Consider the following 16,385-nt stretch of genomic DNA (forward strand, 5'->3'; position numbering starts at 1 on the left):
GAGTTCATTCCCACTGCATGGCACCTTGGGCAAGTGTCTTCTACTATAGCCTTGGGCCGACCAAAGCCTTGTGAGTGGATTTGGTAGACGGAAACTGAAAGAAGCCCGTCGTATATATGTATATGTGTGTGCGTGTGTGTGTTTCTGTGTTCGTCCACCCAACATTGCTTAACAACCGATGCTGGTGTGTTTACATCCCCGTAACTTAGCGGTTCAGCAAAAGAGTCTGATAGAATAAGTACTAGGCTTACAAAGAATAAGTCCTGGGGTCAATTTGCTTGACTAAAGGCGGTACTCCAGCATGGCCATAGTCAAATGACTGAAACAACTAAAAGAGTATATTATTAGTGTGCATTCAAAGTTGGAGCTCAACTAGAGCTGTGTTTAACACTAGTTCCAAGTAATCAAATAAGTGCATCTTAGGGAATTTTATCGTAAACAAAGAAAAAAGGAGCTTATGAATGCATATATTGGAAGATGTAGCCAATTTTCCTTTCATTTAGTTTTTAAATACTGAACCAAAGAGAATTTAATTTTTTTTTTTCTGAATTGTTGCATGTATTCATCCAAATGGATTCTCTTGATAGGAATCATCTTGAAAGGTTTTGCAGCTGACACAAAACAAGCTTTCCGTCAAGCATTGGTCTTTTCAAGAACTATATGCATATGCATTCGTTTGAACAATTTCTGTCTCCTTTCTCACTCTAAAGACTCTTACTGTATATAAACTATGTGGATGGGTTTTCTCACACCACGCTGTATACAAACCTTTCTCACACCACTTATTCTTTCCTTTCTTTACTGTTAATAAAGTTGTTATCATGTATATCATTTCCTTCATCCATTTACTTTGAACTACATTATGAATAGGGGTTTTAGGAATAGTTGTTCCTATTCAACTTGTGAGGTCTCATCTATGCTTCAGTCCAGTTCAGAAAGCCAAAAAGCCCTCATCTAAACTGTAACACTGAAATAACAAGAAAGTAACATGCTTTGGCTCAGTCAAATACTGTCTAACTACATCGAATGATTGTGGTATAGGCTGGTTGCCTAACTTTTCAGTCTTTACACATAACTGATTCTCATTGTGTCCCTTTAATGTTGTTCTTTAATCATTCAATATGGAAATGCTAAGGGCCTCATGCCTCTCCTTCATTGTGAGCAGTTAATGTGTGCCACTGTTTATCTCTATAGCTAACTGTAGTAACAGCATCGTCAGCTGCCAATATTGACAAACTTAATGTTAGTAATGAAAGCTTTGCTTCGTTGTCATAGTTATTATTGTTATGATCATTATTATTTGTAGTATTGTGATGACACTAAAAGCTTGATCTTTGGGTTTACTTGGGGTACATTCCTGACAACAGTGCTCGTTAATTTCCCTGTAGACCTTCCATTTAACTGTAGTGATTCTTCAAGGGGTTAACTGGGTTAACTCTTTCACCTTGAGTGTTTGTACAACGATAAAATGTTCACAATTATTTGTAATAAACAAATGTAATTAGCTTCTTTTCTTACCTTAACATCTTGTAGTTGTTCTATAATTGTAATGCATATCTACCTTGCAAATATCCTGAACATCCAGCTCAGGCAGTAAATATCCACCTACCGCTCTTATGTCTAGCATGTTCAATGACTGTCTACAGCACATTCTCTCTCTATGATCTCTTTCTCTTTCACCTGTGTGTGTATAACTCTAATGTACCTGTCTCTGTTTCTAACACACCTGTCTGTATGTCTCTTTCCCACTCTCTCTCTCTCTCTCTCACCTCTTCTCTCTTCAATATATTACAGAGTCAGATCTACCTCCACCACATTCTCAGACAGTTATTACGGAGAAAGTAAGTTTCAAGCTTCTCTATTATTTTCTAAACTTTTGTAATATCAAATTATCCTCCTCCTCTCTCTCTCTCTCTCTCTCACACACACACACACACACACACACACACACATACACACACATTCTCTCACTCTACACACATTCTCTCTCTCACCCTATTCACACTCTCTCACTCCATCCACTCTCTCTCACTTTATCCACACCCTCTCTCTGTTTCACTTTATCCACCCCTGTCTCTCTCTCACTCCATCCATGCTCTCTCTCACTCCATCCATGCTCTCTCTCTCTCTCCATCCATGCTCTCTCTCTCTCCATCCATGCTCTCTCTCACTCCATCCATGCTCTCTCTCACTCCATCCATGCTCTCTCTCACTCCATCCATGCTCTCTCTCTCTCCATCCATGCTTTCTCTCTCCATCCATGCTCTCCTCTCACTCCATCCATGCTCTCTCTCACTCCATCCATGCTCTCTCTCTCCATCCATGCTCTCTCTCTCTCTCCATCCATGCTCTCTCTCTCTCTCTCTCTCTCTCTCCATCCATGCTCTATCTCTCTCTCCATCCATGCTCTCTCTTTCTCCATCCATCTCTCTCTCTCTCTCTCTCTCTCTCCCCATCCATGCTCTCTCTCTCTCCATCCATGTTCTCTCTCTCTCTCTCTCTCATGCTCTATCTCTCTCTCCATCCATGCTCTCTCTCTCTCCATCCATGCTCTCTCTCTCTCTCCATCCATGCTCTCTCTCACTCCACCATTGCTCTCTCTCTCTCTCCATCCATGCTCTCTCTCCATCCACGCTCTCTCTCTCTCCATCCATGCTCTCTCTCCATCTATGCTCTATCTCTCCACCCATATTCTCTCTTTTCATCCATGTTCTCTCACTCCATTCATGCTCTCTCTCCCATTCATACTCTCTCCATCCATGCCATCTCTCTCTCTCTCTCTCTCTCTCCATCCATGCTCTTTTCCTTTCTCTCACCCATCCATGCTCCCTTTCTTTCTCTCTCCCATCCATGCTATCTTTTTCTCTCTCTCTCTCTCCATCCACAGTCTCTCTCTCACTCCACCTACACTCTCTCTCTCAGTCCATTCACATTCACTCTCACCCCCCCATACTCATTCTCTGTCATTTCACTCACACCTTCTCTCACTTCACACACAAATATTCTCTCTCTTTCTCATTCTCACTCCACACACTCATCTCTCACTCCACACACACTCGCTCATCTCTCACTCCACACACACTCACTCATCTCTCACTCCACACACACTCACTCATCTCTCACTCCACACACACTCACTCATCTCTCACTCCACACACACTCACTCATCTCTCACTCCACACACACTTGCTCATCTCTCACTCCACACACACTCGCTCACCTCTCACTCCACACACACTCGCTCACCTCTCACTCCAAACACTCTCGCTCACCTCTCACTCCACACACACTCGCTCACCTCTCACTCCAAACACACTCGCTCACCTCTCACTCCAAACACACTCGCTCACCTCTCACTCCACATACACTCGCTCACCTCTCACTCCACATACACTCGCTCACCTCTCACTCCACACACACTCGCTCACCTCTCACTCCACACACACTCGCTCACCTCTCACTCCAACGCACGCTCACCTCTCACTCCAAACACTCTCGCTCACCTCTCACTCCAAACACTCTCGCTCACCTCTCACTCCAAACACTCTCGCTCACCTCTCACTCCAAACACTCTCGCTCACCTCTCACTCCACACACACTCGCTCACCTCTCACTCCAAACACTCTCGCTCACCTCTCACTCCAAACACTCTCGCTCACCTCTCACTCCAAACACACTCGCTCACCTCTCACTCTACACACACTCGCTCACCTCTCACTCCAAACACTCTCGCTCACCTCTCACTCCACACACACTCGCTCACCTCTCACTCCACACACTCGCTCACCTCTCACTCCAAACACACTCGCTCACCTCTCACTCCAAACACTCTCGCTCACCTCTCACTCCAAACACTCTCACTCACCTCTCACTCCACACACACACACACGCTCACCTCTCACTCCACACACACTCGCTCACCTCTCACTCCAAACACTCTCGCTCACCTCTCACTCCAAACACTCTCGCTCACCTCTCACTCCAAACACTCTCGCTCACCTCTCACTCCAAACACTCTCGCTCACCTCTCACTCCACACACACTCGCTCACCTCTCACTCCAAACACTCTCGCTCTACACACACTCGCTCACCTCTCACTCCAAACACTCTCGCTCACCTCTCACTCCACACACACGCTCACCTCTCACTCCACACACACTCGCTCACCTCTCACTCCACACACACTCGCTCACCTCTCACTCCAAACACTCTCGCTCACCTCTCACTCCACACACACTCGCTCACCTCTCACTCCACACACACTCGCTCACCTCTCACTCCAAACACTCTCGCTCACCTCTCACTCCAAACACTCTCACTCACCTCTCACTCCACACACTCTCGCTCACCTCTCACTCCAAACACTCTCGCTCACCTCTCACTCCAAACACTCTCGCTCACCTCTCACTCCACACACACTCGCTCACCTCTCCCTCCAAACACACTCGCTCACCTCTCACTCCAAACACTCTCGCTCACCTCTCACTCCACACACACTCGTTTACCTCCCACTCCACACACACTCGCTCACCTCTCACTCCACACACACTCGCTCATCTCTCACTCCACACACACTCGCTCATCTCTCACTCCAAACACTCTCGCTCACCCTTCACTCCACACACACACACGCTCACCTCTCACTCCACACACACTCGCTCACCTCTCACTCCAAACACTCTCGCTCACCTCTCACTCCACACACACTCGCTCACCTCTCCCTCCAAACACACTCGCTCACCTCTCACTCCAAACACTCTCGCTCACCTCTCACTCCACACACACTCGCTCACCTCTCACTCAACACACACTCGCTCATCTCACACTCCACACACACTCGCTCATCTCTCACTCCAAACACACTCTTTCTCTCTCAATACACTCTCTCTCACTCTACACACACCCACTCTCTCTGTCTCCCCCATCTCTCTCTCTCTCTCTCTCTTTCTCAACCAGTTTGACTTTTATCCCCATCTACACTCACTACCAACCATTTATTTCTATCTTCTCCAAATCTTTACATCTACTCCTTCACTGAAGCAGATTTCGAAGTGAACTAACTTGCCTAAGGCCACAACTCAATGTCATTAGCAGAGACATTTTGAACCCTTTTTTGTTTTGTGCATATGGGCGGTGGTGGTGGTGGTGGTGGTGGTGGTCATGGTGAGAGGCATGAACTTAAGTAGCTAAAGCACTCCCATGCTGCACACACATGTATGCAGAAGGAGGCACTTATAAACCCATACACACAAATGGACATAGACACAGACATACATGTACTTGGGCAAATTCACACATCACTGTTCAATTACACAAGGTCGGACTCACATATTCACAGATGCACTGTTGCAAACATCCATGGTCATATGCATCTATGCAATATGCATGTTGCCATGCACATAGAATCTCTCTTACACAGCTCACCATGCATACAGAATCTTTCTCACCCTCCTACACGCACACTTCATTGCCCCACTACACTCCGTCACCTCACACATACAACAAAGCATAGAAAAATGCAAAAATTTATTTAAATATATGAGTGACCTCCCTTCTTTAAACGGTGGGTGGGGGTTCTTTATATTTTGATCACTGATTTAATCTAAAGTTTAATACATTTTCAATGAGAACCTTTAAACACTGGCACACATGTATATACATACCTATAAACTGGAATAGGTATATTTGTGTAGGTATTTTATTGTTTGTGAGTGTGCCTGTGTGTGTGTGTGTGTGTAGATATAATCTCTGTGTATGCAAACAATATATGGATGTGTATGCAAGCATATATATATATATATATATATATATATATATATATATACACACACACACACAAATATATATATATATATACATATATGCAGTATGCATAAAATATATTCACTCAAACATTCCTATTGATATGCACATATTTATGAACAAACATAATGTCATATGTATGCATACATATATGCACAAATGTGTATGCATAATAAATGTATATATATATATATGTGTGTGTGTGTGTGTATATAATATACACACACACTTGTGTATATTTTGTATATATTTGTTTATTATTGTATGTGTGTGTAACTTGTTAACATAAATCTAATCTTCTGATGATTTGAATGATCTATTCAACTTGAGTTTGAACCCCACCACCTGACCATGGTGTCAGCCACCAAAAGGAAATGAAATGGAAAAAAAAATATACTAGAGGAAAAAAGAGAAAATGATGAGAAATCCTTACCGTTCCACTACCTCTAAGTTTAATAATAATAATAAAAAGAAGCATCTTAAGACATCAAAACTGAATGGAAAAGAAGCTAAGGGTGAAATCTCTGTCACCCAATTATTGTGTTTTGTCAAGTGGTGCTGATAAGATTATTTCAACTTAATCATTTTGCTTGCCATGGTGAAAATATCATCATCATCATCATCACCACCATTGCTGTTACCATTGTTATTAATATTATTGTTTGATTCCTCCACTCCTGCCTTTCATTGACAGCTTTTTATGTGGTTCTGAAGAAGAAAATATGTATTATAGTGGAATACAACTGAAAAGTAAAGTAGAAAAAAAAGATCCCCTCAAGATGACAATATCCATCCTAATCCTATACACACAGAAACACGTGCACTTGTGTGCTTTCACATGCAGGCACACATACATTCAAGTATATATACATATATACACGCACTTTCATATTTTCGTCTCCATTCAGTATATTGTTTAAAATTGGCATGGTTGGATAGTATGTATATTTGTAAATATGCATGTGTGTGTGTACCTGTATGTGTGTGCCTATGTACGTATGTGTGTGCCTGTCTGTATCTATCTATTCACACACACACAAATGGTTAAGAAATTTGCTTGACAATCTTGTGGTCCTGTGTTTGAGACCCTATTGCTTAGCGTTTTGGACAAGTGTCTTTTAGCATAACCTCAAATTGGCACAGTCCTTGTGAATAAAATTCAGGATGTGGAAACCGTACAGAAGCTTGTCAAGATGGATTGTAACAGTATCTGAAAGGGCCAACCTTACTTCATGCTTATAACATACTTTTGGTTGAAGATTACATTAGAAGGACACCATCTAGAATACTCATCTGTTTGTATGACGACAGAATGAAGAAGTACTTCAGTTGATTGAACAACTAGAATACTCATTGTTGGAGTCAGTGGGGATCTATTAACTTGTGTGTGTGTATGTATATATATATATATATATATATATATATATATATATATGTGTGTGTGTGTGTGTGTATATTAGCTTTTGCTTTGTGCTTGTGTCTAGTATGCGTTAGCTATTCATTTTAGCTTTGCTGTTAATTTTTATAGTTTTCATTTTAAGTTTATTTTTATAGTTTTCATTTTGAGCTTTCCCATCTTTCCTGTTCCTTACAGCCCTTAACCACTGTTCCTATTCTCTTCCCTGCTCCTTGCTGCCCTTTAACCATCATTCTGTGGAAAGTCTTTTTTTTTGTTTCTTCTTCCTTCTGATATGCTAAACTTATTCCAACTCTCAAGTGTTTTCTCTGTTTTATTCTAGTTTCATTTCATAGATTTCATATTTAGTAAGAAGTGAAAGTATTCTTTGTCATATAGCTTCTTATCTTTGAAGTAGTTACTGTTTCTTGTTGGTTGTAGTATTGCTGTTGTTGCTTTTTGATAATCTTGGTTTCCTTTGTTGAAATTTAAACTCAAATGAAAAACAAAATATTACTCTATAAAGAAGGTTAAAGCAGATTATATCTATTTTCTTTTGTGTCTGTGTTTCTGCATGTGTCTGTAGTAGTAGGTTGGTCCATGTATGTGCGTGTGTTATGAAATTGAGAAGGAATATAAGAATTATTCATTGTGTAAGAAATTTTCCAGAAAGTTATAACTTATGATTAGGTATGTATATATACTGTTTTGGTTTTATTTTTATTTATTTCTTTCTTTTAATCTCTTACAAATAGAGAAAGAACTGGTTTGCAACCCAGAAATAAGGTTATTTTAATGGAATTTAAACAACATTTATGTATGAATGTGTGCATCATCATCACCACCACCATCACCACCATCACCACCATTCTTTAATGTCCATTTTCCATGCTGGTATGGGTTCGACAGTTTGACTGGAGCTGGCAAAGTCAAGAGCTGCACCAGACTCAATTGTCTCTTTTGGCTTGGTTTCCATGGTTGAATGCTCTTGAAAATGCCAACCACTGTACAGAGTGTTCTGGGTGCTTTTTACATGGAAACAGTACCAGTGCTTCTTATGTGGCACCAGCACCAACATTGTTACCAAGTATCTTGCAAGACAAAATCCCCTCAACTGGAAGGCGGAAGTACTGAGGGGATGTGGCTTTATGCCAGTTCGAAGACTAAAGGCACAGAAGGACAGAGATGGGTGTCTTGCTGGAGAGTAGATACATATATACTACCGCAGTTGGAACAGAAAGAAAAGTGAGATAAGGAGAGTGATAGTGGGACTGTTGATGGTGAAGATGTGTTGGGAGATGTCCTTGAGGGACATTGGAGGTGGTGAGAACAGTTGAGGTGATATAGAAGTAGGGACTGGGCGAGTGGGCAAGATTGAGGTGGCTGTAGCAAATGATGGAAAGAAATTTAGGAGAGGCTTGAGGGCAGGGGATTGCAGTAGATGAGTGCATTGAGGGTTAATAACTGATAAGTGAGATCAGCACAGGGGAGAGAAGGCACAAGGAGGTGATTGGTGGTGGAGACAGTAGGCTGGGGAAAGCATATGTATGTGTGTGTGTGTGTGTATCCCATTCTTTTTTCCCTGCTCACTGTCACTAAGACCCTCCCTTGTTTCCTTGTCAGGCACCCACCCGCCAATTAGCACCACTTACTAGCATATTGTTATGAAACTAGTGCACCATAGTCGAAACATAGGTGGACAACCAAATTTGACAAGGATTCTCTGCTTTTAATACAGCTATACTGTATGAAAAGCCTTTTTTGAGATCAACAAAGGTTTTATACAGGGCCCTGATTCTGTTCTGTATACTTCTTTTTACTGCAAACATCATATCAGTAGTGACCCTTTCACAGTAAAAACCACATTGGCTTTCTGGCAGGAGATTGTTGGTGGTAAGATGGTTATTTAGGTGATTCTGGAGTATTCTTCCCAAGATTTAACCAGCAATTGATAACAAAGAAATACATCTCTGACTGTCACATGACTGTGCATCACCTTTGATTTTATACAGGTGAATAATTGTAACATTTTTGAATGTTTAGGGAAAGTTACCTGTTGGCCTCATCAAGGATTGTATATTTCAGCAGGAATTGAATCTGCATCTGGAGCTTTATTAAAGGACTCTAATCTTAGAGCTTCAGTAGTTTCAAAAGGGTTGAGAACTTCAAGGGCTCTATTGAGGATAACCTGCAGTAAACTGTCCATAGATTTCCTCATTTGTCTCGGATTTCCTAACATTTTGAAAGTGTTCAACCCATCTTTCATGTATTTCTTCTTTGCGATATGTGTACTTCTGTTTGTTGCTAGGATGAATGAAACACCTATATCAGCAAGCAATCTGTGACAAATAGTTCTCTACTTGAATATGCCTTCTCAGTAACAGCAAAATGCATAAATGAGCAATACTTGTCTGTTTTCCCCACCTTATTTATCTATTTTTTGCTGTTGTTGCTAAGTCATTGTTTGATAAAAATGACAAACAAACTATTATCATTATCATATATATATAAGGATATTATTGTTTGGCACGTAAAAAGCACCCACTACACTCACAGAGTGGTTGGTGTTAGGAAGGGCATCCAGCCGTAGAAACATTGCCAGATCAGACTGGGCCTGGTGCAGCCTTCTGGCTTCCCAGACCTCAGTTGAACCGTCCAACCCATGCTAGCATGGAAAGCGGATGCTAAATGATGATGATGATGATGATGATGATGATGAATAATGAGTGGTATAGCATGTGTAAATAATCATCAATGTAATACCATAAGGTTAAAAATTATTAATAAATAATTAAGGGTGCTACAAGTGGAACCAGCATGCTAAAAATAGCAGCTAGAAGACAACTATAACCACAAATTTTCACTGATAAACATTAATTGAAATTGGGGAATGAGCAAAAATTCTAAGCCCCTGTACCAATAACGAAAAGAATTGGCTTAATTATATATATATATATATATATGTGTGTGTGTGTGTGTATTCATATATGTAGGTAGGTAGGCTGGTAAGTCGGTATGTACATATAAAGAAGCAGTCACTTGAGTGAGAATCAATGATGAGTTCCATGACAAATTTCGGTAATTCATCATGAACGTAAGGGTTCAATTCTCAGACCCCTCCCTATTCATAATTATCCCTAGAAGAGTTTAAGACTGACTGGCTGTGGTTCATGTGGCCTGAATCAATAGAAATGTCAGAGAAAAGAAAAAAATCCAGTCTTAGAATGAAGAGGCTTCAAACCAAACATAACAAAGAGAAAAAGTAGAAAAGAAGATAAAACTCTGGAACCATTAGGGAAATGGCCCTTGTTCCTTATGCTGGGAAGTTGTGTGTGTGTGTATGTATGTGTGTGTATACATATATGTGTGTGTATGTATACGTGCATGTTCATGTGTATATATATATATATATATATATATATATATATATATGTATATGTGTATACACATATGTATGTATATGTGTATATATGTACATACATATATATACATATATATACATATATATATATATATATGTATATGTGTATATATGTACATACATATACAGATGTGTATTTACTTGTATACATACATGTATGTATAAATATGTGTATATTCTTGTATATTTATAGGACTATATAATTACATGTGTATTCATTTAGATAATATTTTTTGTGTATGTAGCTATTTATATAAATATATATAGATATATATATTCAGCACATTCATATGTACATGCAAGTGTAATTTGTTTCCTCTTTTTATCAATCAGATATTAGTATGAAGTTTGCTTTTCCATCGTAGTTTATTTCAAGTTTAATGTATTTTATGTCAGCATTAATTTCTTTTTGTGTTTTTTTTTTGGTGCAAAATGTTTAATTAAGTGCATTCATTAGTGACTGTTGCACACATACATATACACATATATTCATAAGCATGCACACACACACACTTGTTTGTCATTTGTTTCTTTTTCTTTTTTAGTCACTTTCCCATTGACATCAGACAAATTCAGTTTATATAATTTTCTAAATTTCCAATAAAATGTGCCAAGATTGGTTGATGTTAGTCTCCCAAGACTAAAACATGTTATCATCTTTCAATAAAGAAAAATGATAAACTTAGTAAATATAAGAAAAAGATAAATAAATAAAATTCATTGCAACACAAGAATGATTTCTACATACTTCTCAACATTGATTCTTTGTAATGGCAGCAACAAAGTTTAAACGAACTCTTGTTACATTTTAGTTCATTAGCATTTGTCATGTGCTGGGTTTCTGACAAATTAATCCCTGGAATCAGGTTTCAGTTCTTCCTTGAAAGTGTTCTAATTTTGCTTTTTACATAAGACCCTGCTCCTTTACTATTTTCCAAATATGATTGTAGTATTAGCTTCTATTTTCCACCTTCCCTTTTGTTAGATACCATTGTATATATATGTATATTATATTACAATTACTTATAAAATCAAGCCAACAATGTAGGTGTTTACATTTCTTTGGCTATTACTTGTTTGCAACAAATTATTCAAGTAAGATTTCATATATTTATTCAGTATTGATTAAACTAAACAATTTTTCCTGTGGTCCCAGCAGTTCTGTGTTATTTCTATGCTCAACTATATTAGCAATATTTTGCTAAAGAAACTAGCTAGACACTAAATATATTGGTAAATGCCTGCAGAAGATAGTTGGCTTGAGTTTAATATATGTGAGCAGTAAAACTGAGTAAAAAAAAAAAGGTGTTGTAAGTTGGCAAAAGTAAACAAGAGAAGACCTGGGAAGAATCATATATGATAAATTTGAGAAATTGTTTCACAAGGGATTAAGGCACAGTATTAGAATACATTGCAAACCCAGCCAGCCTATGTCAGCTTGGAAAGATATAAGAGCAATGGTGATGTTGATTGTAAATCCTTTACTAAAACTAAGATTTGTGAGCTATAAATTGTAGCTACATTATGTCTTGCCCACTAATTGTTAAGTACTTCAGAAAGCTATTAATGTATGAGCAACCAAATTATTTTCTGATGAAGGTATAGAAAATAATTATACTTTCTACTCTAGGCACAAAACCCGAAATTTTTTTTTGGTGGGTGGTGGCAGTCGATTAGATTGACCCTAGTACGCAACTGGTACTTAATTTATCGACCTGGAAAGGATGATAGGCAAAGTTGATCTCGGCGGAATTTGAACTCAGAATGTAAAGACAGACGAAATATCGCTAAGCGTTTCACCTGGCACGCTAACGTTTCTGCCAACTCACTGCCTTAGAAAAGAATTATATTCACAGAAATATATTTAGGTGCAGGTTCACACAACATACCTATGCCTCCAGAAACAAAAGAATTTCTGTTTCACTGTGTGTGTGTGTGTGTGTGTGTGTCTGTGTGTGTGTGTCGTGCCGGTGGCACGTAAAAAGCACCAACTGATTGTGGCCATTGCCAGCTTCGCCTGGCACCCATGCCGGTGGCACGTAAAAAGCACCCTCTACACTCACGGAGTGGTTGCAATAAGAAGGGCATCCAGCGGTAGAAACACTGCCAGATCAGACTGGAGCCTGGTGCAGCCTCCTGGCTTCCCAGACCCCGGTCGAACCATCCAACCCATGCTAGCATGGAAAACGGACGTTAAACGATTATGATAATATATATATATATATATATATATATATATATATATATATATACTCAGAAAACAGATTCCATCACACTCCAGGGAGAGAAACTAGTAGTAGTTGATAGTTTCCGCTACCTGGGTGACCAAGTTAGTAGTGGAGGGGGATGCTCAGAGAGTGTCACCACTAGAATACGAATAGCCTGGGCAAAGTTCAGAAAGCTCCTACCCCTACTGGTGACAAAGGGTCTCTTGCTCAAAGTGAAGGGTAGATTGTATGACGCATGTGTGCGAACTGCCATGCTTCACGGTAGTGAAACATGGGCTGTGACTGCAGAGGACATGCGTAGACTTGAAAGGAATGAAGCTAGCATGATCCGCTGGATGTGTAACGTCAGTGTGCGCGCACGACAGAGTGTAAGCACCCTGAGAGAAACGCTGGACATAAGAAGCATCAGATGTAGTGTGGTATGGTCATGTACTGCGGATGGATGAGGAGAGATGTGTGAAGAAGTGCCACTCCCAAACAGTTGAAGGTATCAGGGGAGATGTAGACCTAGGAAGACATGGGATGTGGTAGTCAAGCATGACCTCAGAGCGTTGGGCCTCACAGAGACAATGACAAAGGACCGAGATCTCTGGAGATATGCTGTGACTGCAAAGACCCGGGCTGCTTCCTGCACCAGTTCTGCATAGCCCTTGCTCATTCAAAGTACCTTGGATTCCAGAACATCCTGCTGTGCTTGAGGAGACCTGTTGAGTCAAGTACATGAACATCGAAATAAATATCAATGGAAATAGTAGTTGTGATACCTGTGCCGGTGGTACATAAAAAGCACCATCCGAACGTGGCCGTTGCCAGCGCCGCCTCGACTGGCTTCTGTGTCAGTGGCACATAAAAAGCACCATCCGAACGTGGCCGATGCCAGCGCCGCCTCGACTGGCTTCTGTGCCAGTGGCACATAAAAAGCACCATCCAAACGTGGCCGATGCCAGCGCCGCCTCGACTGGCTTCAGTGCCGGTAGCACATAAAAAGCACCACCCAAACATGGTCGATGCCAGCACCACCTTGGCTGGCTTCCGTGCCGGTGGCACGTTAAAAGCACCAACCAATCGTAGCCGATGCCGGACTCCCCTGGCACCTGTGCAGGTGGCACATAAAAAGCACCCACTACACTCGCGGAATGGTTGGCGTTAGGAAGGGCATCCAGCTGTAGAAACAATGTCAGATCAGACTGGGGCCTGGTGCAGCCCCTGGCTTCCCAGACCCCGGTCGAACCGTCCAAACCATGCTAGCACGGAAAACGGACGTTAAACGATGATGATATATATATATATATATATATATATATATATACCTATCTTCATGTGTCTGCATGTATGTGTGTATATGTTTGTGTATGGGTGTGTGTGTTGCATATAAGTGTCTCTCTTCCAATATGTCCTTGTCAAGTCTACCTCAATTGCCCTGTTTTTGTAACCCTCTCATCATCCTATTGTTCATCATTCAGTCACTCATTCTTTTACATACTCTCCATCCATACTCTCTTCTGTTGTATTAATTCTGCCTCTGTCATTAATGGAAAATAAAACCTGTTATGTTCCATTGCACTTTCTGTACTCTAAGCCCTCATTCTTTCTTCCGCGATTCTCTCCATATTAACATCTTACCACTGAACACCTTCAACCCTATTCACCCTTAATCATCTCTACCCTTACTATGTTCTCTCATCCCTCTGTTTTTGCAGCCTTGGCCTATCCTTCTTGATTCTTCTATTACTACTCTCTCTCTTCAATTCAACTCCATGTGTACATTACACAAAGAGTATGGACATATCATAGGGTAGTGAGAACTCTCATGCCTTACATGATGCGAAGCACTCTCCCTTGTATTTGTCTCATAAAAAGATACACCCAGTACACTCTGTAAAGTGGTTGATAGGAATAGTATCCAGCTGTAGAAGCCAAACGAAAAATGAAACATATGAGTGACACGTGATTCTCAGACCCATACTGGAGGCCTTTAACTCTGATTAAGGCACTGGACTGTGTCAACCCATCCACCCTCAGCTAGCATAGAAAGTGGATGATGATGATGATGATGATGGCATTAAAACACATCTGGAGCTTGTAGAAAAATATAATTGATACCTCCTCAGCATGTTGGTCTGCAGATAAAACCATAACATCTAACTTAAAGGATGATCTAAAAAACCTAAACAAAATGTTGTGTACTCTTGGCCAAGACAAACATCCTCATGAAACCTCTTTCGATATTTTGCTCTGTGCGTATCACATGGGCATGGAGGTAAAAATCAATATTTTGCTTTTTTTTTTTTTTTCCTTTTCTCCTTCTTTTTCACTTTTGACTCATCCAATGAAGCCATATATTTAAATCCTCTTCGATATAAAAAAAACTAAAATGATGTGGAAGGGTTCAACAAGCAAACATTCAAAAGAACATTCTGACAACAAACATGGTAGAATTTTACTTGTAACAGGAAATGGCTGCAGTTGAACCGCCTTTGGTAGCATCAGTTTATAGCAGTAATATTTATTAATGTGACGATCAACAAGTAACCAAAGTTATTCATGCAAACACTTGCACAAATTCTGTACTTGTCAAGGTTATTAATCTTTAACCAGCCATGCTGTAGAAAGTGCTAGTGTGATACTTTAGGTCTAACTACAAAGACAGTGGTGATGTAACTATACAGGCCATTGTAGGGTTGTGACTTGGACTGTTGTAAGGTTCTGTGTACATTAACAGTAGATGGGTTCTGTCAGCAAAAGGTTTTGGAGTTAACTGCTGAACACTATTATTAAGTTTCCTAAAAATGGTAACATTTGCCACCATACACACATGCAGTCATGCAGAGTTGAAAAATATTTAATCCTTTAAATACCAGCCCTTCTGTGACTGCTCCTATTAAGGCATCTGTATTTAAATTAGTGTCTTTAAGATTTTATAAGATAACTATTATATTTCAGACTACCAACTATGAGAGAGAGAGACACACACACACACATTTTACTTAACTCCCAAATCTTCATTGTATTCCTAATTAATTGAAACACAAAAACACATACAGTATTCTAATTAGAAGTAATATGTATAGTCACTAAAGGCTTAAATAGTCATTTTGTTGTATACTGCTAGTTAGATGTTCATTCCTAATAAAATATATGGAATCAAGGATTAGAACTCAGGTCTACTCTATCTTGCTTCTCTCTAGATTTCAGCTACCAGGGAGTACAAGAATTTGTGATTTGATATAGACTGGTGGTTGTTTATGGCTCCTTCTCTTACTCTTAATCCTAAATAAATTAAGTAAAACTGCAATCAACACCAATTCTTCTCTCTTATCTGTTATCATTAACTGGTTCGTTAAATCTGTACCATGGTTTCATATAGATGTAACTATATAATATTATATCATGCTATTACTTTAAAGGACAACCTCTATATTAACCTATAATCAATTCTAAACTTCTTTGAGCAATTCAACCTTTTTGGATTCCAACCCATCTGAGGCTGCACCCAGTTCTAGGACACAAAATTTCTGTTTAAAATTATCTTCCATC

General features: G+C 39.8%; 1 protein-coding gene across 2 annotated transcripts in view; it reads left to right on the forward strand.

Moving 5' to 3' along the window:
* The window catches only part of LOC115215369 (guanine nucleotide exchange factor subunit RIC1), a 341,602-nt gene that overhangs the window by 136,280 nt on the left and 188,937 nt on the right, over positions 1 to 16,385 (forward strand). For both annotated transcript variants that reach the window (XM_029784517.2, XM_029784518.2), the window contains exon 21: positions 1,795 to 1,841. In XM_029784517.2, the coding sequence (XP_029640377.1) occupies positions 1,795 to 1,841 (47 nt within the window). The remainder of the gene's footprint in view (positions 1 to 1,794; positions 1,842 to 16,385) is intronic.

Source organism: Octopus sinensis, linkage group LG9 (genome assembly GCF_006345805.1).
Source record: "Octopus sinensis linkage group LG9, ASM634580v1, whole genome shotgun sequence".
Lineage (NCBI taxonomy): Eukaryota > Metazoa > Mollusca > Cephalopoda > Octopoda > Octopodidae > Octopus > Octopus sinensis.